Source organism: Miniopterus schreibersii, assembly GCF_964146895.1.
Source record: "Miniopterus schreibersii genome assembly, chromosome: 18".
NCBI classification, from domain to species: Eukaryota; Metazoa; Chordata; class Mammalia; order Chiroptera; family Miniopteridae; genus Miniopterus; species Miniopterus schreibersii.
This window is the reverse complement of record NC_138121.1, coordinates 7345688-7370796: the sequence shown is the minus strand read 5'-3', so window position 1 is coordinate 7370796 and position 25109 is coordinate 7345688. Positions and strand designations below refer to the sequence as shown.

The window sequence follows — 25109 nt, the reverse complement described above, 5'->3', positions numbered from 1 at the left end:
GCAGGTCCTGTTTCTGTGCCCGGTGGGCCTTGAGGGCACCCCGGGGATGCCCACCCAGCAGGTGCTCTCCGGGTTCTGGTTTCTGAGGCTGCTCCAGGAATGGAGTTCCTGACCCGGCTTGTCTTCTGAGTGTGTCCCATGGGCTGGCAGCGTGCCCCTGCATGTCTTCTCCTGTCCCAGCCTCCGAGTGTCGATGACATCTGCATGTGCGTGTGTGCGTGTGTGTGCCTGTGTGTGTGCGTGTGTGTGTGTGTGTGTGTGTGTGTGTCCTTGGAGGAGGAGGGGCTGGGAGAGGAGCGCTCGGCGGGCTGGGTGGAGGCCGGGAGGGGGCATCCCGGCGCCGGGAGGGGAGGGGAGCTCCGCAGGAATGTTTACCGGACACCAGGAGAGCCCAGGGCTACAGCGCCCAGAGCGGGCCAGAGGGACACACAGCCTCCCAGCCTCTCTGGCCCCGGCTCGGGGGTGAAGCCCAGGCCCTGCCCCTCCGCAGCCTCCCTCCGGGGTCCCTTTAAGGCCGGGCTGGTCCTCTCCTCTCCCAAGTTAACCCCTCGAGGTTCCGGTGGCCCCTCGGCTCCCAGGCTCCCAGCCGGGCGGGTGGAGGCCGGGGAGCCAGGGGCGGGAAGGGGTGGCCGAGGTCCGGGAGGGAGAGGAGGTCGGCGAGCGGGGCAGGCGGCCCCCGAGTGGGGCCGGCGAGGAGCCCTCCCCGTGCCAGGCGGGCAGAGCCAGGGCCCGGGCGCCCGGAGCTGGGGGGAGGGCCGGGGACAGCCCGGCCCTGCCCCCTCCCCCTCCGTGTGCCCAGCAACTTCGGAGGAAAGTTTGGCAGAGATCGCGCGGTGCCCCGAGGATGGGCAGGGTCCCGCTGGCCTGGTGGCTGGCGCTGTGCTGCTGGGGGTGCGCGGCCCCCGAGGGTGAGTGAGGCGGCCTGTGGGCAGGGTGACCCGTGGAGGGGCTGGGTGGGCGGGAGAGGAGGGCGATGGATGGCAGGTGTTGGGGGTGCTCCTGAGTTGCTCCGGGAATTTTCTTGGGACAACAGAGAGGGAGACTGGGAGAGGGGGAGACAAGCCCGGAGAGGCCAGGGGCGCGGAAAGGGGCTCGGAGAGAGGAACGGAGGGGCAAGGAATAGAAACTAGGAGGGTCAGGGACGGGGGGCGATGGACACGCGGAGAGACAGACACCCGGGAGAAGCCGAGGCAGGGGTGGGGCCCGGCTTCAGTGGGGGCCTGGGGAGAGGCTGGGAGGGGGCTGCCAGGGAAGGAATGTTCCAGAAAGGAGCACAGTCAGGCAGCGGGATGGGGCGGGCTCGGAAACCTTAGGGGGAAACCCCCAGCACAGTCATCCCCCCCACATACTTGTCCCTGCCCCAGCGTTGTCCGTCCGTCTGCTCCATCCCTGGACCCGGGCTCTGTCTCAGGCTCCAGCGCCACCCCCTCTGTGGGTCTCCCCTTCTCTCTCTCTCCCAGTCTCTGTCTATCTCTCCCTGTTCTCTAGGTGTCTCTATCAATGTCTCTGCCTGTTTTTCCCTGTGTGTCTCCCCCCCACCCCCCCCATGTCTCTCTCACCCTCAGTCGCTCTCTGGGTTTCTTTCTGTCTCTGACTCCCCATGCTCAGCTTCTCTGTGTCTCTCCTTCCCTGTCTCTCTCTGTCTCTCTGTCTCTCTCTCCTTCCCACATCCCCCCCCTCCCTTTTCTTCCCCACCATCCACCAGCCTGACCTCTCAAGCCTCTGGGGACCCTAAGGGAGGGCAGGGGCAGGGGCAGGGGCTGGCCCGGCCGGCAGTCCAGGACGTGGGAGGCTGCCAGATCGGGGCCTCCCTCCCCAGGGTGAAGGCTGGAGCCTGGACCCCAGTCCCCTGGGAAGGCGGCCATCCTGCCCTCAAAGCCGCCTCCCTCCAGCCCCCGCTGAGGTCACTCTCCAGCTATGCGGGCCTCACGGCCTGGCAGGGTCCTGGCCGCCATAGGCCGGCCCGAGGGGTGGGACTGAGGGAAGCGGTGTTTCCTGAGCCCCGTTTTCCCCATCTCCCTGCAGGCTCGCAGGCTCAGGAGGACCCCTTTGTGAGGAGCCCAGGGAACATCACCGGGGCCCGGGAACTCATGGGGACCCTTCAGTGTGAGCTTCTGGTTCATGGGGAGCCCCCGGAGGTGACCTGGCTTCGGGACGGACAGGTCCTGGAGCTGGCGGACAGCACCCAGATCCAGGTGCCCCTGGGCGAAGACGAGCAGGATGACTGGAAAGTGGTCAGCAGACTCAGGTGACCGGCAGCCCCTGGCCAGCCACAAGCCTGCGTCCCTCCTGAGCCCTGTCCCCCCACCTCCATCACATGGTGGGTGAAAGTCACCAGCGGGAGCACCACCCGGTTGGAATCCCAGCTTGGCCACTCGCGGGCCCCTTCTGCTTTGAGCATGAGACGTAGCTCTGGGTTTCGCTTTCCTCTTTTGTAAAGGGAATTGATCATAGTGCCCACCTCTTAGCTCTGACGTGTTTCCAGTCCAGGCGCCCCGCTTTCAGTGTGAGGCTCCCCTCCCAGGGTCCGGCTCTGATCCCAAACCTCTCTGCCCCGTCAGGATCTTGTCCCTGCAGCTCTCGGATGTGGGATGGTACCAGTGTGCAGTGGTCCTGGGAGGAAGGACCTTCGTGTCCCAGCCCGGCTATATTGGACTGGAGGGTGAGCCCTGGGCGCAGAGGTCATGGGAGGTCAGGAACCTCAGGGGCAGAGGGTGCTGGAAGACTCAGCATGCCTCCCAGGGATGTGCGTCCTAGGGATGTCGGGGATCTTGGGGGATCAGGAAGCTGGGGTCCATAAATTATTGGCATTACATGTCTTGGGGAAGACGGCATCTTGGGGGGGTGCTGGATATCCTGGGGTCAGCCATGGGTGGGGTAGGACATTCTGCGGTCAGATAAGGAGTCAGAGGCACGACTTCACTCTCGGGGGCCCCATCCTCAGGGCCCTCACTTCCTCATTGGTTAAATGGGAGGAGAGGTCAAACATTCTGGAAAAGGGACAGCGGGCGCCACATTGGCTGGGGAAACAGGTATTGGGATCACATGTCCTGGGGAAAGAGGCCTGAGGGGATAAACATAGTTGGTTAAAGGCCCTGCAGCCTCCAACCACCTGGCAATGAGTCAGACACCTGGGGGGCTCAGAGGGACCCCTGCCTGCTTCTACCACCTCCCCCAACCCAGGCTTGCCCTACTTCCTGGAGGAGCCCAAGGACAGGACTGTCACCGCCAACACACCCTTCAACCTGAGCTGCCGAGCCCAGGGTCCCCCAGAGCCTGTGGACCTCCTCTGGCTCCAGGATGCTGTCCCCCTGGCTCCGGCCAAGGGCCACGCCCCGCAGCACATCCTTGGGGTTCCAGGTGAGTCCAGGGCTGAGGCCAGCTCACTGTAGGGGATAGAGGTGGGCGCGGGTGCGCCCCGCATGCCCGTGTGAGCGCCTGCCTGCCCCCCGTCCCTCCCTGTCTGTCTCTGGCCCTCTGAGCCTGTGTCTGCACCCTTGGCGCTGTCTCCCCACTTCTCTCCGCACGCCTTCTCCATCTCCTGTCTGCCCTCCACCGCTCCCTGTTTCTCCGTGTCCTTCTGTCTCTCTGCTCTTTCTCCCTCCGTCTACCCCAGCCTGTCTCTGAATAGAATTCTTTGTCCTGGGTTTCCTCTGAGCTGTTCCACAGCCCAAGTGCGTGTAGGCCCGATGGCCCTTTGTCAGCCCTTGACCCCAAGCAGGGCACTGGAATCAACCGTCCCCTCCTCTCCTCCACCTCCCCCAACCTGCCCAACTGTGTCACTGAAGGGACAGAACCTGAAGCAAAGAGCGGGGGAGAAAGTGGGAGACAGAGAATGACAGTTACGGAGAGAAAGAAAAAATCGGAGACACAGAGAGGGACAGGCCACGGAGGTAACCCAAGATGGGGCAGGGCCTAGCTTGGGGTCACACAGCAGTCAGTGGCAGTTCTGAGGGACCATGGGCACAGGGGCTTCCCCTTCACTGAGGGAGGGGAGAGAGGAACACAAAAGGGGGAGGCTCAATCAGTCAGAGGGAGGTGGCTGGACCCTGGAGGGTATCGGCTTCCAGCACCCCCAGCCTGCTCCTCCGTCTGCTGGGGTGGGGGGGACTCCTAACTGAGGGTCTCCAAGGGTGGAGGGAGGTGCCCACATTCCCAGCATTCCGGGGACCCTGAGTGTGCAAGGAAGAGGCAGTGAGCACGCCAGCTCCCCAGGGCTGACTCAGGCTCGTGGCTCCGGGGCCTGAGTCAGCCTGGCAGGACCCCGGAGAGGGGGAGGGAGAGGAGACTGGTTCCCCCACCCCACCCCAGGAAGAAGGAAAAATGGAGGGACCATAGGCGGGAGAGGGGCCATGTGTATCAGTGCCCGGTGCAGCTGTGAGGGCAGGTCTGTGTGTGTGTATTAGTGTGTGTGGGGGGGAGGTTCTGGGTTTGAATCCATGTCCTTCTGGATCTGTGTCTGTCTGTCAGCATCGTTTTTGTATGAGGGGGTGTCTTAGCAAGGGCCAGCTCCTGTGGCTCAGTGCACGCGTGCCTGTGTGTGTGTGTGTGTGTGTGTGTGTGTGTGTCACCAGGTATGTTTCTGTCCGCTTGGGTATCTGTCCCACTGTTGTTTGGGTCTTTATCGGATGTCTCAGTAAGTTCCTCAGGGGCCGTCAGTGTGTGTCCGTGTGTGACTAAGGTATCAGTGTCAGCCTGCGTCTGCCTTCGTGTTTGTGTGTTCACAGCTGTGACGCACTGTGTGAGGGTGAAGTGTGTGCATATGTGTAGGTGGGGGGAGAGGTGGCAGAGTGAGGGATGGCGGTGCGTTTTGCGGCCGTTTCCCATGCCTTCCGATATAGAGGCGACAGTGTCAGCTCCCAGGTGGGCGCCTGTGGGTGTGAACGTCCTGGTGTGGGCTTGTTTTCTTGCAGAAGTAAATTGGGTCAGTGGACAGCTTAGTGTGTTTTTCAGTGTGTTTCCAGCGTCTGTGGCCGTCTATGTGTATACGTGTCTGTGTCCGTGGATGTCTGTGGTGTCTGTGTATGTCATAGGGTGAGCACGTTGATATGTGACTGTGTGTGTGTGTGTGTGTGTGTGTGTGTGTGACTCACAGCTTGCAGTAACAACACCCTTCTGCCAGTGCCCCCTCGATGGATGAACGTGGGGAGCTTAGGAGCCGTGTGTAGATGTGTGTCTGTGCCCCGTTTGCACGTCTCCCCTTGTGTCTGTGCCAGCGTGTGCTGTTGTGTCTCCCCGTCTGCATCTCGGTCAGTGTCTTGAGCATCCCGGGCGCCACCAGCTGTGTTTTGAAACCTTGGCTGTGTTTGGTGCGAGCGAGCCCACAGGGACTTCTTTGGCTTCTGGTGTGTACCCGTTTGCCCACCGCAGCCTCAGCCGACTGTCCCCTGGCGTTTCATCTCAGCAGGCAGGCAGGTGTGTGTGTGTGTCAGCGGCAGCCTGGGCCTAGGCTGCCTTGCTAGGTGTTTGTAGCCAGTGTGTTCACATTTGATTGTGTGTTTATGTTTGTGTCTTTGTTTATGTGCGTCAACCTGAGTGTATACACGTAAGTTACCGATTGTGTATTTGTGTCACTGCTTATTTTTTGTGCATCAGCCCGGTGCGTAGTTCATCGAGTGCCGCATTCCTTGCTTCTGTGCCAATAACGGTCCCTGTGTGTTAAGCGTGATTCACTGGGGGGGGGGGGGGGGCTGTGTCAAGGAATTTCAGCCTGTTTGTGTGCGCCTGTCCCTTGATCTGACTCAGGGCGGGCCCCCTCTCTCCTTCCATCCCTCGGAAAAGCGGGAGGTTGGGGGGAGCAGGAGCGGGCGGGAGGTGGACAGGGCATCTGGAAAGCACATCTGGCTGGGCCGCTCCTGTGGTGACCGAGAGGCCGCTGGGGAGGGGTCCCGGGCCCCTTCGCCCCTGCTTCCCCACTGCCTCAAGGTGTCGGTGCCCAGCCTGGGAAGGATCCCGGGCCTCTCCCCCAAAGGCCGCCGGAAGTGCGGGGGGGGGGCAGTGACTCACTGGCGGGGGCAGGAATGCTGTGGTCTGAACAGCACCGGGCTCCAGAACCCCCTCCGCCCCAGGGCCCCTCCGGCGGCAGCGCCAGCTCCCCGTCCAGTGACCCTGGCGGCCCCCACGTGCCAGGTGGCTGGAGGGGACCCAGGCTCCCCCCTTCCCGCGGGCTGCCCGCCGCCGGGCCGCCCCGTCCCGCCCCGCAGCGGGGGCTGCGGAGCCGGCGGGCACCTGACCTTGGCTGGGAACTGGCGCCTGGGCAGCGAGCGGAGGAGCTTCCCTGCCCACCCCCTTCCGCCCGCCCGCCAGCCCTTTCCCTCCTTCCACTCCCTCCGCTGACTAAGAAAAGGAAACTTTGTGTCTGCGGTGGACCGTGTGGGAACCGGCGCAGAGCAAACGCAAGAGGCTCAGGCGAGCGCCCGGCCTCCGCAGACACAGGCCGACGGGCACACTTAGGACTCGTCACCCTCACATCCTGTCGCCAGACGGCTGTGTGCGTGGCGTGTGCCTGTGTCCGTGTGGTGGCCTGTCCTTGTGTTTGGGACGGAGGCCTGTGTTCCCAATGCATCGCCGCCCCTTCCCATGGTCTCCCTCCAAGCAGGTGCCCCTGTAGGCTGGACTGGCCCTGTCGCCAGGGCATGGGGGGTGGCCCAGCGTGGCCCCAGAGCCCCTCCGTCCCCTCTCTGACAGTGGACCCTGCCCTCCTGTGACTCCCCAGGCCTGAACAAGACGTCTTCTTTCTCCTGTGAAGCCCATAATGCCAAGGGCGTCACCACATCCCGCACGGCCATCATCACAGGTGACAGAAAAGGGACCTGGGGAGCTGGGTGTCAGCTGGTGTGGGGCTGGGGTCAAAGGTCAGAGCTGGGGTAGAAGGCGGGGTGGGGAGCTCTGGGCAAAGGCCCCTCAGGTCAGTCCTTCCTCTCATCTCCACAGTGCTCCCCCAGCGGCCCCGCGACGTCCACTTGGTTTCCAGCCAGCCCACAGAGCTGGAGGTGGCTTGGACCCCAGGCCCGAGTGGCATCTATCCCCTTACCCACTGCTCCCTGCAGGTGAGACTCAGGCTTTGCTGGCCTCAGTCCCAGCCCCCCTTCCACCCACACCCACAAACCCTCAGCCTCTCCCTGGGTAACCAGCCCTTCCCAACTATGTGTGTGGAGAGGCAGTAGAGCCTTGGGTGAAGCCAGGTGTCCTGGGTTCAAACCTTGGCTCCGCCAGCTGCTGGCTGCATGAGCTCAGGTAGGTGACTTAACCTCTCTGGGTCTCAGTTCTCTCATCTATAAAATGGGCATAATGGTAGTACCTTCCTGAAAGGCTTGTTGTGATAATCCAATGGGTAAATGCAAGTAAGAAATTTAAAATAGTATCCAGAACTTAGGAAATGTGTAATAGACTATTAGCTGTTTCAGGGTTGTTTTTTTTTACTATTAGTGATATTAACTCTAGTCAGAATGGGAACCCTGAGACAGCCATCTCTGTCACCACTGGGTACCCCAACCCTGCTTCTCCCACCTCAGCCCTGATCCCTCTGGGTTGTCACTGTCTGAGGGTGAGTCTGTCTCCCCCATGGACTGAGCTCCTGGAGGGCACAGCCAGGCTGCCTCAGTCACCGCTAGGTCCTCATTATTGCCCAGCTCAGGGCCAGTCAAAAGACTACCTGACGGCTGAGAGGGGCCAGACCAGCCTTCTGCACCCAAGCTGCTCCTCCTCTAGAGTAAGAGAAACGAACACACAGATCTGTGAATACAAGATCCAGCTCTGGCCTGAAAGTTCTCTGTCATTCGGAAGTTGGTGGGACAGTGCGCGTGATGGGAGGTGACAATAATTAATAATGGCCAGCTTTATTAAGTGCCGGCTATGTGTCGGGCCTTGTGTTACGGCTTTACACGCCCGCCCTTGTGTGTTTGTGAAGCATGGTCCATGTTTACACCCATTTGTCAGATGAAGAAACTAAGGCTCAGAGTAGTTAAGCAGCTTGCCCAAGGTCACAGCCAGGAAGCGGCAGAGGTGGGATTCGAAGCCCAGGGAGCCCCGGAGCCAGAGCCTGATTAAACAGCAGTTGCCTTTCTTACACTCACACGCCCTGGACACAGCCTCATTCACGTGTCGTTTTAACCTTAAAAGTAGCAGCTGTTAGCCACCCCGTTTTCAAGGTAAGGAACTGAGGCCCAGGGAGCGGAAGCTCAAGGGGATGAAACTGATTCCGCCCCAGAGCCCGGGTCAGTTGGGGAGACCTCAAATGCCATCAGCTGTCCCCCTGCCCCACACCCGTCCAGTGGCCCCAGGAAAAGCAGAAGTGTGTCTTCTTCCCTCTGCAGGTCTCACTTCCTGCTGCGCGTGGGCTCGGGCTGAAGGGCTCCAGTGAGAGGGTCACAGGCACCCCAGGGAAAAGAGAAGTGGGGGGGCACGGGGAGGCTGACTGCCCGCCTCTTCATCCCCTTTGTCCCAGCAGAGGTTCCTCTTCCTGCCCTTCACTGTGGGTCCAAAAGCGGGCATGGGGACAGCCTCCCCCCGTCCTGCTACCCACCATCTGCCCACCTCCTCCCGAGGCCTCGGGATGGTCTCATCGCCACATGCGGGAGCCACGTGACTTAGGGCAAGGGGCTGAACCTCTCTGGGCTTCTGTTTCCTCATCTATAAAATGGGAATGAAAAAAGAAATTGACCCCATAGGGTGGTGGTAAGAGGTCACGGAGTTCACCCCAACAGGCGCTGGACGGGGCGCTTGGCACGTAGTTAACACCCAAGCGATGTTAGCTGTTGACGTGACGTGCGCACCAGTTTGTGTGCCGCACGGGTGTGTTCCCCAGCTGTGGCCCTGCCGTCCTGACTGTGCCGCGGTGTGCGGAATGGACACTTGTTGCCGGGCAGCCTCACACACAGACACTGCTAATAACGGCAAACACTCAACGACACGGGCACTCTTCTAAACGCTTGGGAGCATCATTTCAGTCAACCCTGCGAAGGAGGGAGCCATTGCTGTACCCATTTTACAGATGAGGAAACTGAGGCCCGGAGAGGGACCGTCTTGCCAGAGGTAGCTCCTGCAAATAATGGCAGAACCGCATCGTGCAGCTGGGTGGTCTCCTTGCTCTGCAAAAGCAGGTGCCCATGGAGCACAAGAATGACGCTACGGGCCACACACACACACACACACACACACACACACACATCCTTGCAAAGCTGTGTAATCACTAGGACCACCCCATCGAGCGTTGTCTGACTGCTCGTGTGAGCGCGTGGCCCTCCGGCCCTCAGGCCCCTCTCCTCTCCCCAGGCTGTGCTGTCAGACGATGGGGTGGGCATCAGGCTGGGAGAGCCGGAGCCCCCGGAGGAGCCCCTCACCGTGCAAGTGTCTGTTCCCCCTCACCAACTACGGCTGGGCAGCCTCCGTCCTCACAGCTCTTATCACATCCGGGTGGCGTGTGCCAGCAGCCAGGGCCCCTCACCCTGGACCCACTGGCTCCCCGTGGACACGCAGGAGGGAGGTAAGAAGAGGCTGGTGGGGGGAGACGTTGCCAGCGGCTCCCTGGGCCTTGCTCACATCAGTGCCACCCCAGCATCTCCTCTCACCCACTTACCCCACGTGGCCTCTATGTCCTTCCCGTCCGGTCCCCACTCCTCAGCACAGCACTGGCACCTCTCCCAGGCCCTGTCCCTGTGCTTCCGCTCCCGGGAGTCCTGCATGAGTTGCCCATGCCCGTGCCCTTTGCACCCTGCCTCTGCTTCCTGGGGACAGGGGGAGGGAGGTCAGGCAGAGATAGGGGTGCCAGCTTCCCCTCTTCCCTGCTTCCAGTCCCCCTGGGCCCTCCTGAGAATGTCAGCGCCATGCGGAATGGGAGCCAAGCCGTTGTGCGCTGGCAGGAGCCAGGGGCACCCCTGCAGGGCACTCTGTTAGGGTACCGGCTGGCCTATCGGGGCCAGGACACCCCCGAGGTGGGTGCTGCTGGCTGGGGTGGGGTGGAGGAGCTGGGGAGGAGGGGGATGGGGTGGAGAGGACAGGCAGACATGGATGGTCATTCAGGTTGGGTAGCATGTGATCACACTGTGCCCAGGACAGCACCTGGTGCCGAGTTACAGAGGTGCAGGGGACCGTCAGGGACATAAGCAGTTCAGTAGACATAAGTTTTTCTATGACGATTTTACAGCAGGTAGTCGTATAGCATCCTGAGGAAGGGGTGCCTTTTCTAATTTGCACAAGGTATTATCCGTGCGAACAGCATCCCTGGGGTGGAGAGAGAGGGTGGGAAAGGGGGGGAGAAGGGGATGGCGAGATGAGGGCGGAAGGTGAGGGTTCAGTTCTTCAACGTAAGTGCTGTGTGCCAGGCACCCTGGTAGGACTTGAGGCCTCGGCACTGAATGAGACAAAGTCCTGTCCTGGGGGAGCTGACATTTTAGCGGGCAGGGAGATGGAGAATGGAGAAGAAAGGGGTGAGATGAAGGGTAGGAAGAGGAAGGGCAGGAGGCGCTAGAGCTGAGGAGAGGGTCTGCAGGAGGTCGGAGGGTTGAGGCCGAGGGCGAAGGCTTTGAAAGTTGGCAACCTGGGGCTCTTCCTTGATGCCACGTCTGGGTGGCCTAGGTGCTAATGGACATAGGGCTAAAGCAAGAGGTGACCCTGGAGTTGCGGGAGGACAGGACTGTGCCCAACCTGACAGTGTGCGTGGCAGCTTACACCGCCTCCGGGGACGGACCCTGGAGCCGCCCTGTGCCCCTGGAGCCTTGGCGCCCAGGTAACTCCAAAGCCATGTCAATCCCTCAACCTGCCCACAAGGACCTTGTCTCTCCCAGGTGTCCCTGACTTGCTCTCTGCACTTTCAGTGTTACCCTAGTCTAGGCTCTGTTCCTACCCAGAACCTCACCGAGCCTCACACCCTCACCCGTGTCACACCAGTCTTGCCCTCCCTGAGCATGTCCTCCTCTGTCCTTTCTCCTCACAGGACAAGGACAGCCAATGCACCAGCTGGGTAAGGGCTTTCGCATCCCCTCTCCTCCCTTCCTTCCCTCGAGGCCCAGAGAGGACCCCATCACCACTCGCATATTCTTTGCACATCTTTCATGTTTCTCAAACTCATTGCTCTAATCCTCTGTTTCTTGGGTTTGTGTGGTCCTTGGTGGAGGTGCCTGGAATAGCCCAGCAGATTGTAGGAACTCAGTGGATGGTGGGTGGGTGGATGGGTGGATGGATGGATGGATGGATGGATGGATGGATGGATGGATGGATGGGTGGGTGGATGGATGGATGGTGGGATGGATGGATGGATGGTGGGATGGATGGATGGATGGTGGGATGGATGGATGGATGGTGGGATGGATGGATGGATAGATGAATGGGCGGGTGGGTGGATGAATAGGTGTGTGAGTAGGTGGGTGGATGGATGGATGGCTGGCTGGCTGGCTGGTGGGATGGATGGTGGGATGGATGGTGGGATGGATGGATGGCTGGCTGGCTGGCTGGCTGGCTGGCGGGATGGATGGTGGGATGGATGGATGGATGGATGGATGGATGGATGGATGGATGGATGGATGGATGGATGGATGGGTAGATGAATGGGTGTGTGGGTAGGTGGGTGGATGGATGGACAGACCAACAGATGAGTTATCCCCCTCACATTCATCCCTCTCAAATATTTCTCAGCAATTTTTGAACATTCCTCCTACACCCATTGTACCCTCCTAGCACCATTACATTCCACCTCTTATAACATCCTGCTACCCTGAAATATTTCTCACATGCTTTCCTGCGTTTCTTTGCAAACCCTTTCCACACGAACCCACCCTCTTTTCATGTTCATACCATTTCCTCACACATGCTTCCCAAACCCAGTGCAAGCCCACACTTCTCATCACAAACTGCATACTTTTTACACACTCACCATACATCCCACATTCAAACACTGGAAAACTTTCAGTCCACACTATCCCACACTCTACAACTCTCCTTGCACACTTATCCAATACTTACATGTTACCCCCCCAGGCAATCCTAACCCATTTCCGCTCTCTGCGCACACCCACACCGAAGTCCCGGCACACTTAGTACATACCCACTCTTCATTTCTTACACACCCACTCCCACCCTGTTTGCACACCATTTCCACTCATCCCCTGCTCCTCATTTACCCTTCCCACATTTTTTACAGGCTCATCGCACACTGTTCTCACACCAAAGTTAATTCTTACAAATCACTGCTCACTCCTTGTATCTGAAACTCCTCGAGTACACCTCACTCATCCCCAATCCCCTCAGCACCCATCCACATTCTGTACACACTCCTTTGCACACCACACCCCCTTTGCACATTTATTTCACTCTCATCCTTGCTTTGCGAAAACCCTTCCATAGTCATCACACACTCGTCAAAAATACTCCTGGGCTGTTTATCCCAGGAGCCTCACAGTTCCTGTATACTTACGGCACAGGCCTCCTGCACCCAGCCTACACTGCATGCATTCTTTCTCCGACTCGCCTGCTTTTCCACACCCAAGTTCTCCCTTCTTGCACAATTATCACACATACCACACACTCCTATAGTACTTGCAGTTTACTCACAGCCATCCCATGCTCATCCAGGCTTCCTTGCATTTTATAACCCATTCCACGCAGGTCTCTCACTCCCGTCGCACCCTCCTTCCACACACTCCTCAACTGTCCATCCCGCTCTCAGGTCACCTCGCCCACCCCACAAGTTTCGTGCTCCCGCTTTAACAGCTCACCCCTGTCGCAGTCACTGCATGCCCGGCCCTGCCCTGCCCTGCCCGCGAATGCATCTGCCGCAGGCCTCAGCAGGCATGGCCACCTCTCTCCCTCCAACATCACCCCTTGGGCCCCAGGGAGATGGACGCAGGGCCTCAGCCATGCATGACCTGTCCCCCGTGCCCCTGACAGTGAGCGAGCCTCCAGCCCCCTCCTTCTCATGGCCCTGGTGGTATGTGCTGCTGGGAGCAGTGGTGGCCGCCGCCTGTGTCTTCATCTTGGCCCTGTTTCTTGTGCACCGGCGGAAGAAGGAGACGCGCTACGGGTGAGTTGGGGCCCCGTGGGTAGGGGGCTCACGTGGACCAGGGTGGAGAACCTGGAGGCAGGGACAGGCTGGTGAAGAGGCTGGTGCAGGAGCAGAGATTGCCAGGAGCTGGAACGAGGGCAGGGGCCTGGGGAATGAATGGAGGGAAGGAAGCGGCAGCCAAGACACGCTCAGCAAACGCAGGAGAGGGAAGGCAGGCTTGGGGTCGGGCCGGCGCTTGTTTTCGCTGCTGGTGGGAGGAGGGGGTTCCCCATGGCTCTACCCTCACCTCCTCCCCACTCCCCCCAGAGAGGTGTTTGAACCAACAGTGGAGAGGGGCGAGCTGGTGGTCAGGTACCGCGTTCGCAAGTCCTACAGTCGCCGGACCACCGAAGCCACCCGTAAGTGAGCCCCGTGCCTCCCCGCCCTGGTCTGGGGATATCAAGCGTAGAGATTCAGGCTTCTGGAGCTGTGTGAGCCAGAAGTTTCTGAAGGCCTTGGAATACTAGGATGTTAGGGCCGCAGACCCTAAGAACACCAGAATGTGGAATCACACAGAACCTCAGAACAATAGAACCTTGAACACAATAAATCTTGGAAGACCAAACCCCAGAGCCATAGGGTCTTAGAACAGTGGGATGATGGTGATGATGGTGATGATGTGATCATGATGCTGCTGACAGCCAACCCTAGCACTTCCTATGTGACAGGAATGTTCTAAGTGCTCTGCACACGTCACTTAATTTAATCCTCAGAGCAACTCAGTGAGGGAGGTATGTTATTACCCCTTCACTTCACAGGTGAGGAAACTGTAGCGCAGAGTGGTTAAGACACTTGCTCAAGGCCACGCAGCTTGTTAGTTGGAGAGCTGGGATTCGAACCCAGGCAGTTTGGCTCTGAAGTTCATCTCCTTTACTGCCTCTTGGAATTAGAGAATGTTAGGGAGGGAGGTTAGATCTTGGCTTAAAAAATTATGGGCTCAGTACTGTAGATCCTTAGGGTCTTGAAAATCATAGAATCTTACAACTATAGGTTCACTGCTAGAGGATTATAGAGTTATGAAGGGTCCCAGCTAAGGAGGACCTCAGAGGCCACCCAGTCAAATATCTTCATCTTTCCATTTGGGGAAACCTAAATCCAGGGGGGGGAAAGGGACAGAGCTAGGTCTCTTCCTAGCACACAGTGAGAAGGTTTCCAGGCCCCAGGGAGATTTCGGAAGGGGCTGGGAAAGCCATTAGTTTAAGAGGAGGAAGAAGAAGCGAGCAGGTCACACGTATCTAAAGGAGTCACATGCGGTGGCAATTCTCAAAGTGTGATCCAGTCCCTGGGGGCCTCTGAGATCTTTGCAGGGGGTCCGTGAGGTCAAAACTATTTTCATAATAATTCCAAGTCAAGTTTTGCCCTTCTGCACTCTCAATCTCTCACAGGGATTCCATGGAGTTTTCCAGAAGCTTCCTAATGTATGACAATGTCATCACTCTGTTGGTTGACGGAATATATTCTTGTGTTTTAAAATGTATTTGCTCTAATTTTGAATACAGTAAATATCGATATATATAACCCACCTGAATGAGAGCTCTTTGCAGCTCTACGTAATTTTAAAAATGTAAAAGGGTGCTTGGCCGGTATGGTTTAGCGGCCGAGCGGTCACCTGCGAACCAGGAGATCACAGTTCGATTTCTGGTCAGGGCACATGCCCGGGTTGCAGGCTCAATCCCCAGTCGGGGGCATCCAAGAGGCAGCCGATCAATGACTCTCTCTCATCAGTGATGTTTCTATCTCTCTCTCCCTCTCCCTTCCTCTCTCTCTGAAAAAAAAAAAAAAAAAATCAATAAAAACATATTTTAAAAAAAGAGTGTAAGGGGGTCCTGGGGCCAATAACTTTGGGAACTGTTTCTGTACAGCAATGAAAATGTATAAGTTACAACTACACACAACAACTACATGACAGCTGTCTCATAGACATAGTGTTGAGTGAAAGAAGCCAGACACAAAAGAGAACACAATATGTGATTAACATCCCCAAACAGAGAAGACGGAGCTGTGGTGAGAGAGGTCAGGAAAGTGGTCACCCTTGACAGGGCAGGTCATGATCTGTTCTTGACCTGGCTGCTAGGCAGACTGCTGGGTTTACATATGAAAATTCATTGAGCTGCTCACTTACGATATGTACCGATGATATACCTCAATAAAACGTTAATAAATATTTTCAACAACCGGTATGGCAGAATGCTAACAAATCAGGATGCCCACTGGGGGGAGAGTATGCGACAGGCTCCAACCCTTTAGCTGTCCCTTTGGGGAAGATTCAAGTGGTCTAGAGGAGGAGCTGGGGTGGGAGTGGGGGGTGCTCAGGGCAGTAGCTATTTTTGAGTGACTGCAGAAGTATTCCAGTATTTTAACAATGGGCATGTGCCTACTCGTGTCGCTTGAATGTCAGCTCAGCACCATGACTCTGCCCACCCCCACTCCCCATGCAGTGAACAGCCTGGGAATCAGCGAAGAGCTGAAGGAGAAGCTGCGGGATGTGATGGTGGACCGGCATAAGGTGGCCCTGGGGAAGACCCTGGGAGAAGGTGAGTGTCGTGCCCCCCCCCCCCCCCCCCCCCGCACACATACACATGCACCTGAGCCTCGGAGTCCTTCACTTCCCCGCGCCCACCCACCCACAAGAAGTGCAGTCCCTGTGGCCCTGCCTGGGGTCAGCGCCTCCCTCTGGTCCCCTGCAGGAGAGTTTGGAGCTGTGATGGAGGGCCAGCTCAACCAGGAGGACTCCATCCTCAAGGTGGCTGTGAAGACAATGAAGAGTGAGTGTGTGCGCGCACGTGGGACCCCCAGCCCCCGGCCTTCACCCCTTCCCTATGCCCCTAGGGAGGCAGAAGAGCAAAAAGTTAACCGCAAATTAGCGCTACCACAGAACCTACCTCCTAGGATGCTGTGAGGCAAAGCACTTAATTCTGCGGATGGAACATGGTACATCCAGTGGATGTGGACTGTGACTATATTATTTCCATCATCAGAGAAGGTGGGAGCCAGTCCAGGGTCACACAGCACAGGAATTCCACTGCAAGAAATCCTTTCCACATGGGGAAAAAGCATAAAGGGTCAGGCTCGGGCTGGAGGGGAGGGAGCCACAATCCTTTCTGAGCCACAGAGGTAAAAGCTTGCGCTGTGGAGTCATCACTCAGCCAGCCACTCATTCATTTTTGAGCACCTCCTATGTACCAGGCTATGTTCTTGGCCTGGGTTTCAGTCCCAGCCGTGTGGCCTTGGGCTAGTCACTTTGCCTCTGTGAGCCAGTGTCCTGAGCTGTAAGACAGGAAAAATCGTGTGGACCCCCACGGCTGTGGTGCGCACGTGGACCCAGAGCCTGACTTTGGATTCCGCCTATTCCACTGTGAGCTGCGTATGCCCTCAGGCAGGGTCCTTAACCATTCTGTGCCTTAGTTTCCCCATCTTTAAAGTGGAGAAAATAGTAGGAACACCTCAGAGGATTAAGTGAGTTAATTATGTAAAGCGCTGAGTGTAGCACCTGGCACTTAGCAATCATGTTCCGCGAGGAAGATGATGATGATGAAGGCGCGGAGGAAGAGGGGGAATACTCCTTCCCCCTTCCCTCCCCTCCTTCTCACCCCTCTCCTCTCCCCCCCAAGTCGCCATCTGCACAAGGTCGGAGCTGGAGGACTTCCTGAGCGAAGCCGTCTGCATGAAGGAATTTGACCACCCAAACGTCATGAGGCTCATCGGTGAGGGGCGCCCCACTCAGGGCCTCCAGGCCTTGGGGAGGCAACACGAGGGGGAGGTCAAGCCTCCAGGCTCCCTGTTCCCCCTCCCTCAGAGCCAGCAAGCTCCCCCTCCTTCTCTCCCTCAGCTTGGAATGTGACCTCTGACCTTTCCCAGAAATAGCCGAAACATCCCTGGGAACAGTGCTGGAAATGGCTTCCCTGAAGCTTGGTCCTTGCCATCCCCACACCAGTTTGGAGGCCCGATTTGAGGGAGGGGCACAGACAGAGCTGGGAGAGGGGGCGGCCTCCCTTCTGTCCAGCTGGAGTGACGGGGTTGCCTGGGGCCCAGGCGTCTGTTTCCAGGGCTCGGAACTAGAAGGCTTCCCGGCACCCGTGGTCATCTTACCCTTCATGAAACACGGAGACCTACACAGCTTCCTTCTCTACTCTCGACTCGGGGACCAGCCGGTGGTAAGGGGCACTTCATCGTCTAGTCTCCAAGTGTCAACTGAGCACCCACCAAGTGCCTGGTGCTACTTAGACACTGGGCAGACCGTGGTGACCACGGGCGGGCTCTCGTGGAGCTGACAGTGGGACAGCAATACACCAGATAACGACCGGACAGGCAAGATGATCTGACAGCTGGGAAGGAACTGCAGAGTGGGATGAATGACAGGAGGCCCGGCAATTCGTTTGGATGGACAAAGAAGCCTCACCGAGGAGGCGACTTGAAGGAGGAGCCGGCTGGTGGGAGGTGGGAAGGTCTGGGAAGAAGCGATCCCGGAGGGAGCAGCATGGCCGAAGCCTCGGAGGTGGAGACCAGAAAGGAGGCCTCTAGAAGGGGCGCATGTTGAGGACAAGGGCAGGAGGAGACTAAGTCCCGGAGGAAGGCAGGTCGGGATTTTATAGGCCTGGTTGGAAAGTGGAGCCATGGGAAGCCGTCACAGGGCAGAGCTAGGCACACACGGGAAGGGAAAGGCAAGGGGAGGGATGGATCTCGGGGCCCGGCTGACCTCCCTCCTGCTCTGGCCCCCCAGTTCCTGCCCACTCAGATGCTGGTGAAGTTTATGGCGGACATTGCGAGCGGCATGGAGTATCTGAGCACCAAGAGATTCATACATCGGGACCTGGCCGCCAGGAACTGCATGTGCGTGTTGAGCTTTCCAGGGACAATCCCTCCCCTTCAGGGAGCTCCTTCCCTCCCGCCCAGGATGGGAGGGGGCCAGACACACACACATCCCCGTGCAGGTCAGAACTCAGCTGGGATGGGGGTCAGCACGGGGGTTGGAAAGGCCTCCTGGAGGAGGCGGCCACGCCCTGAGAGCTTAAAGGAGTATTTGAATGTGGGCGGCAGGAGGTGAGCAAAGGGGCAGAGGTGACCCATGAGGGCGGTGACATGTAAGCTTCATCTCTGTCCCTCTTTACGCTGAGAGTCCTGTCTGGGGCTGCCCTTGGGGAGGTGCCATACTGGATAAGACCAGACCCCCCTCATTAATGGGCGTGTGTGAGTGTGTGTGTGTGTTTGTGTAAACACGGGCTTAGAATATTTGTTTCATTACAATGTTGGACTCATAGAAATTGGAGCTGGAGAATCAGAGAATCTTCTATAAAATGTGTAAATGTTCACAACACTCAGAAATATGGACATTTCCTTACCCCCCCCAACACTTTTTATTTTGAGGAATTCCAATCCTACAGGAAAGGTGAAAGAATTGTACAATGGATACCCACAGGCCTTCTCTGTCTTTCTCTCTCTCTCCCCTCAACCACTTGAAAGTAAGTTGCCAAGATGGTGACCCTTCCCAGTAGCTGTTCCTAAAGGATACAAGGGGTAACCACTCGTCTGGATTTCTGTCACATCAACTTCTGTCCCTTGTTCTTGAATGTCATACAAATGGAATCATGCATTTTGTACTCCTTGGTGTCCGGCTTCTTTCGCTCAGTGTGATGTTTTTGAGATTAGTCCATGTCGTGTGTGTGTGTGTGTGTGTGCGTGTGTGTGTGTCAGTAGTTTGTTGTTTTTCTTTGCTGTGTAATATTCCTTGTATGGATGTCCCACAATATTCTGTTTCTTAATCTGGGTGCTGGTTCCATGGGTGTGTTTTGAGAATTCAGATTTGTGCACATTTCGATATATATATTATACATCGAGAAAACAGTTTTGTGTTGTTTTTAAATCAGAGAGTCGAACCCAAGGAGCTTAGGAAGGACTTTAGAATCTGACAAAAAGCCAGAGCTGGGAAGGCCCTCAGTAGCTTTCTGTCCCACCCTCATTTTATGGAGGAAACAAGAAGTAACACAGTTCTCTCCGCATCTGGGGCAAGGAGGGGAGACAGGCCCCTGCCCCTGAGCAGGACAGCTGGGGGGGAGATAGAGATGTGCCTGGGAGCAAGGGTGGGCTCCTGGTAGAGGGAGCCCGTGTCGTGACTCTTCCTCTCCGCAATCCTGGCAGGCTGAACGAGAACATGTCTGTGTGTGTGGCGGACTTTGGGCTCTCCAAGAAGATCTACAATGGGGACTACTACCGCCAGGGGCGCATTGCCAAGATGCCAGTCAAGTGGATCGCCATCGAGAGCCTGGCTGACCGCGTCTACACCAGCAAGAGCGATGTGGTACGTGCACCTCTGACGGGAGTGCGAACAACAGAAGGCTGTGGCCCGACCATCTCCCACTGCACCGGGGCTCACAGGGGCCATTCCACATGGGCTACGCACGTCTGGGGTATGGGTGACTGTGAACAGAGGTGTGGACATGCTGGGGATACGGACAGGTCCATGTGTGCGTGGTGGCAGGTTCTACATGGGATGTGTGGACAGTTAGGTTAGGAAAGGCAGTGGTAAGTGTGTGTACATGTGTATAGCCAGGGTGTGGAGGGTGACACATGAGACCATGTGTCCATTAAGTGTATAAATGTGTGCATGGGTGAGCATGTCTGTGTGTGCACAAAAGTTACGTCTATGAGGGTGTACCTGAGCCAAAGTGGTTCTGTGAACAGCTGTGATGTACCCACAAAGATAGCTGTGTGCACATGTGTACACAAAGGTGTGTTGGGGGTTGTCTTTGTGCAGGAGAGACTCTAATTCTCTCCCTTCTGCCCTTCACAGTGGTCCTTTGGGGTGACAATGTGGGAAATTGCCACTCGGGGCCAAACCCCATATCCGGGAGTGGAAAACAGTGAGATTTATGACTATCTGCGCCAGGGGAACCGCCTGAAGCAGCCTGTGGACTGTCTGGATGGACTGTGAGGACCCTTAGGACCCCCGCATTCCCACTCAATCCCAGCTTTCAGTCCAAACCCCTGAGCACCCCCCATGGCCCCGACATATTCAGGACCCTCTAAAATCTGTACAGAATCCCTCAGACTGTTCAGGAGGCCACCTGCCCCCTCACCACTGCTCTGCAGGGTGTGAATTAACAAAAGGTGTAACGGTGTGAATTAGCACAAGGCACCCTTTCCTCCTTTACCTTGTGCACGGAGTGCATGCTGGATCAGCCCCCTCAACCAGTTATCCAAGAGCAGTGGATAACTACACAACCTTACCTGGGGGCCCTGCCCCTGGGACTCCCCCACTCTCAAAGAATTCTAATCCATCCCAGACCCCTGAGCACCCATGCTTTCCCCAGATGCTCTTCAACACCCAGGACCTTCTGCAAAACCCTTCAGGTTGTTATACTGAGCTTCTTCAAACTCTCAAGTCTCCTCCTCTGAGATGTCCTTGGGCTCCTTTAGGACAGCGCTTATCAAACTTTGACACCCAGAAGAGCAGAACATTTATCCAGCACAATGTTGCTAGGCCAGGAGGGGACAGCCTGGGGCTGAAGACTCCTCAGGTCCTTCTTGGGTATCCAGGAGCTGAGGGGAACAAGAATAATAGCTAATGTGTCTATAGAACTTACTAGAAAGCACTGTTTTAGGCACTTTGCATGTATTAATTCATTTGGTCCTTAAAATGGCCATATGAGGTAGACTGGTACCACTATTATTCCCATTTGCAGGTGAAGAAACTGAGGCCCACAGAGATGGTAAATCACTTGCCAAAGGCTGCATAGCTGGTGTATTAGTTATCTATACCCCACATCCAGTATCTTAAAGCAACAATCATTCATTACTTCACAGTCTCTGAAGGTCAGAGTCTGGGAACAGCTTGGCAAGGTGATTCTGAATTAGGGTTTCTAATGAGGTTGCAGTCAAGATGGGGCTTCAGCCATCTGAAGATTGGGACTAGAAGATTGTTTTCAAGGTAGCTCACTCGCGTGGCTATGACAAGAGGCCTCAGTTCCTTGCTCTGCAAACCTTGCCATAGGGCTGCTTGAGCTCCCTCACAACATGGTGTTTCGCCTCCCCCAGATGAGCATTCTAAGAGAAAGAGCAAGGAGGAAACCACAGCGCCTTTTCCAGGCTAGTCTCAGAAGTCACACACAACATCACAGCTGCTAAGTCAGAATCAAGTCAAGAAATCCAGCCCACACTCAAAGGGACGGAAATTAGGCTCCATATTTTGAAGGGAGGAACGTTAAAGAATTTGAGCACATATTTTAAACCAACACAGCTTGCAAGTCTTTGATGACAGTCTGTTCTGGGGAGCCACACTGGAAAGCTCTGCTCTAGCAAACTCTCACTAGAACATCACCCCATACCCAGAGAGGTTTCCCAAGTGTCCCAGAAACTCTTGAGAATTCCTAGTCCCCATAGGTGCCCCCAACTGTGATAGTTTCTTCCAGTCCCATGAAATGCCCCTAGTCCCAAGTGCCCTCAATTTCCCCCAAACTCCAAGACTGTTCCCCTTCTAAGTCCCTGCTCAGTCTCCCACACCTCACTTTGTTGTCCTAGGTATGCCCTGATGTCCCAGTGCTGGGAGCTAAACCCCCAGGACCGGCCAAGTTTTACACAGCTGCGGGAAGATCTGGAGAACACGCTGAAGGCCCTGCCCCCTGCCCAGGAGCCTGACGAAATCCTCTATGTCAACATGGATGAGGGCGGGAGTCATGCTGAACCACTTGGAGCTGCGGGAGGAGCTGACCCCCCAACCCAGCCTGATCCTAAGGATTCCTGCAGCTGCCTCACCGCAGCTGAGGTCCACCCTGCTGGACGCTATGTCCTCTGCCCTTCTACAGCCCCCGGCCCCACCCTACCTGCTGACAGGGGCTCCCCAGCACCCCCAGGGCAGGAGGATGGAGCCTGAGACAACCCTCTGCCTGGGACTTCCTCTCAGGACCCAAGCTAGGCACTGCCACTGGGGGACCTCGCCTACATTTCCATTGCAGACCTTACCCCCAACTGCAGCCCTCTCTTCCTACCTATTCCACTTCCATCCCACACAGATCCTCTCCCTTTCCATACCCTAGTGTCCCCATGTGTAAAATGAAGGGGTTGGACTGCAATCCTTAAGGGTCTTCCTAGGTCTAACATTCCAACATTCTGGATTCTAAGGTTTAAAGAGCCTAGGTTCTAGGTTTCAAAGATGCTGAATCTTTGGTTCTAAGGACCTGAAATTCCAAAGTCTCTAAAGTGCTAAGGTTCTAGACATGAAAGTTCTAAGGCCTATATTCTAAAGTTCTGAGATTCTATGGCACTAGGTTTTTCTGGTTTTAAGACTCTTGATAAAACCCATAAGCTTTGGGGTTCTAAAGTTCTAAGATTTTAGGCCTAGGAACTAAGACTCTATGATGCTAGGATATAACACTGTAGATTCTACAATTCTAGACATGGAGGTTTTAAGGCCTGATGTTCTAAAATTTTATGTTCTAAGCCTCTTAGAGTATAAGCCCTCTGGATGACTTGAGACTCTAGAGCATAAGACTTCAAGGTTTTATCTTTTCAAGTTCTAAGATTCTAATGATGGTCAATTAGAGTTTCTAAGGCTTTATGATCCTCGAAGCTCTTGTTATGAGATTCTGGATCCTAAAGGTCTAGGATTCTAGAATCTGCAATTCAAACATTCTAAGAATCTACAGGTGGAGGTTCTAAGGTCTAATGTTCTAAGATGTGATGTTCTAAGACTTAGTCTAAGAACCTAGATTCTCTGTGTCTAAGATTCAAGATCATATGCTTCAAGGTTCTAGATTATTAAACTCTAAGATTCTAAAATGTTCAGTTCCATGTTCCAAGGCACTCTAGATTATATTGGTCCAAGATTCTGGATCCTCAGCATCTAAGGTATAAGACTCTATAGTTAGTTGTGACTAACTAGATACCAAAGTTCTAATCATTTCTAATGTTGGACACCTTTAGGTTCTATGCTACATTCTGCCTTTCTAGGATTTTAGTTAAGGGCCCAAGAATCCACAATTCTAAATCTTAAGATTCTAGGCACTGTAGTTCTAAGATTCAAACATTGTAAGATTTTAAAGGTCTATAGATCTCAAACTCCAAGGTTCCAAGGTCCTAACTTTATAGTATTCTGCTGTGTGACCCTCCCGAGCCACCTCTGCTTCCTCCTCCCCTTCTTGTGGGGGTTTGCCCCCCTCAAGCCTGTGCAATGCATTAGGGAGGCCTCCTTTCCCCAGGGGACAATCTTCCTCCTTTTGGGCCATGCTGCCCCTCTGAGCCAGTCCCTCATACCCCCCTGTACAGAGTGTGGACTCTGGCGCCTCCAGAGGGGCTTAGATCACATAAAACTTTGTAACCACACTTCTGTCTCTTCTTGTTTCTCTCAGCAGTCATGTGGCCTCCCTGGAAATTCAGCTTCCCCATTGATAAAAAAAGCGTTTGATGAAGTCTAGGAGTTCTCCCCTTTCTAAAGAAGGTAGCAATGAACATACACATAGGCTAAAAGTCACGCAAGCAAAGAAAAAGCAGACTCTCCAAATCCCTCCTGAGGAATTGGCCCATAAATACAGGGTCACGCAGAGACACCCGTCCCCTCAAGTAACAGACACTTGAATTAATGGGCATACCCAGGCACACCTGGTCACAAATACAGAGACCCTGAAATTCAGACACAGTAACAGAGACACACAAAATTATAGATACAGACACTTAAAACAGACGATGCACAGGCAGATACCAAGAACAGGAAGAAACTAGAGCAATAGAAAGGGTAAAGCGGCAGAAATGCACAGAGACATAGGGAGTACACAGGTACTCACAGACCCAAGCGTCCAGATTCACACAGAAACACAGGCACAGAGCGGCGCCAAGAATCACCCGCCCCCGGAGCGGCTCCCGCCAAGACCAGCCGGCGCTGGGTTTTGCGCGCAGGGCGGCCGCGAGTTCCCGGGCGTGTCCCGCAGCCCGCGGAGGAGCCCTTGGCAGCGCCCGGGCGCCCCCCGGTGGCGGCTCCTGAACACGGAGAACAGCTCAGTCCCGGCCACAAACTTTTTTAGGATAAACCTGTGGGAAGCTGGGAGGAGGGAGGAAGTCCGACGTGGGCGAGGGGCGGGGTGTCTGGACTGGAACCTCGGCGCCCACGTGAGTGTCTGTCCCGCTTCTGAGTGGGTGCTGTGTGTCTAGGTTCCCGCAGTGTAAGCTTATAATGCAACCACCCCTGTCTTTTTTTTTTTTTTTTAATCTTTATTTATTTCAGAGAGAGGAAAGGAGAGAGAGAGAGAGAGAGAGAAACGTCAATGATGAGTCATTGATGGAGCCCGCAACCCGGGCATGTGCCCTGACCGGGAATTGAACCCCGATCGCGTGGATCCTAGGTCGATGCTCAACCGCCGAGCCGCGCCCGGCCGGGCACTACCCCTGTGTCTTTACCCTTCGATGCCGCCGCCCGCGCAGACCTCAGTGGGCCTGTCTACACTGCAGTGGGGTGTACTGTCCCCTGTGTTGATGCATGTGATCCGAGCTCACGGTCATTTGTTTATCTGTGTTGTGTGTGCCTTTCGTCTACGTAGAGGCTGTGCGGGGCTTTTGTGGGTTTAAGAGAAGGCTCAGTGGGCAGCTAGCGTTTGCATGCGTGTCTTGATTGTGCATCTTACAGACGTTTTGCGTCTTTTCAGTTGGAGGCGACTGGCGGTGCAGGGTTCAGCACTGTGAACCGGTGGCGTTTGCACTTAGCAGCGTGAGGCTTAGCTACCGACCCGTGTGCTTGAGCTTCTCAGTACAGACGTCAAACAGCCAGAGATACACTCAACAGCCATTTAAAGGATTTGGGGTAGAGACATCCCCCCCCCCAACTTCTGGAGGCTCTGTGGTCACGTGCAGAGCGCCCATTCCACATAAGATGCCAACCACAAAGGAAGGAGGCAGCGAAGAAGCTATCGTCGTGGAAAGAGACGCCCTGTGACGTTTCCTATCAAGCGGAGAGGGTGCGATTTCCTTTACACCTTTTCTTCCGTTGTTAGTCTGGCCTCTATTATCAAACCTTCAGGACGCACTGAAGTCGAAGGGTTGCTTTTTGCATAAAGGCAACGAGTATCTTCCAGATCAAGAGTAACTTATAGAC

General features: G+C 55.8%; 1 protein-coding gene across 2 annotated transcripts; it reads left to right on the top strand.

The window, feature by feature from the left end:
• The first annotated feature begins 557 nt into the window (after positions 1-557).
• Positions 558-23350, top strand: AXL (AXL receptor tyrosine kinase). 2 transcript variants are annotated; one of them, XM_081119639.1, is made up of 20 exons: positions 558-908; positions 2026-2248; positions 2562-2662; positions 3184-3360; positions 6716-6796; positions 6934-7049; positions 9274-9484; positions 9793-9932; positions 10576-10726; positions 10934-10960; positions 12883-13015; positions 13304-13395; positions 15475-15570; positions 15724-15801; positions 16648-16740; positions 17069-17190; positions 17757-17866; positions 19172-19331; positions 19824-19960; positions 21551-23350. In XM_081119639.1, exons 1-20 carry the CDS (start codon positions 845-847, stop codon positions 21900-21902), a joined length of 2664 nt encoding a protein of 887 aa, XP_080975765.1. In that variant the 5' UTR covers positions 558-844; the 3' UTR covers positions 21903-23350. The 2 variants fall into 2 exon arrangements, with proteins under 2 accessions (XP_080975765.1, XP_080975764.1); XM_081119638.1 differs by lacking the exon at positions 10934-10960 and having other exon boundaries at positions 752-908.
• The last annotated feature ends 1759 nt before the right edge of the window (positions 23351-25109 follow it).

Bases quoted from the DNA above. Each gene is read 5' to 3' on its own strand.
- AXL (XM_081119639.1), top strand. From the start codon at position 845: ATGGGCAGGGTCCCGCTGGCCTGGTGGCTGGCGCTGTGCTGCTGGGGG. The intron at 9,485-9,792 runs GTAAGAAGAGGC...CCCTGCTTCCAG, and splicing joins CGTGGACACGCAGGAGGGAG to TCCCCCTGGGCCCTCCTGAG. The intron at 9,933-10,575 runs GTGGGTGCTGCT...TGGGTGGCCTAG, and splicing joins GGGGCCAGGACACCCCCGAG to GTGCTAATGGACATAGGGCT.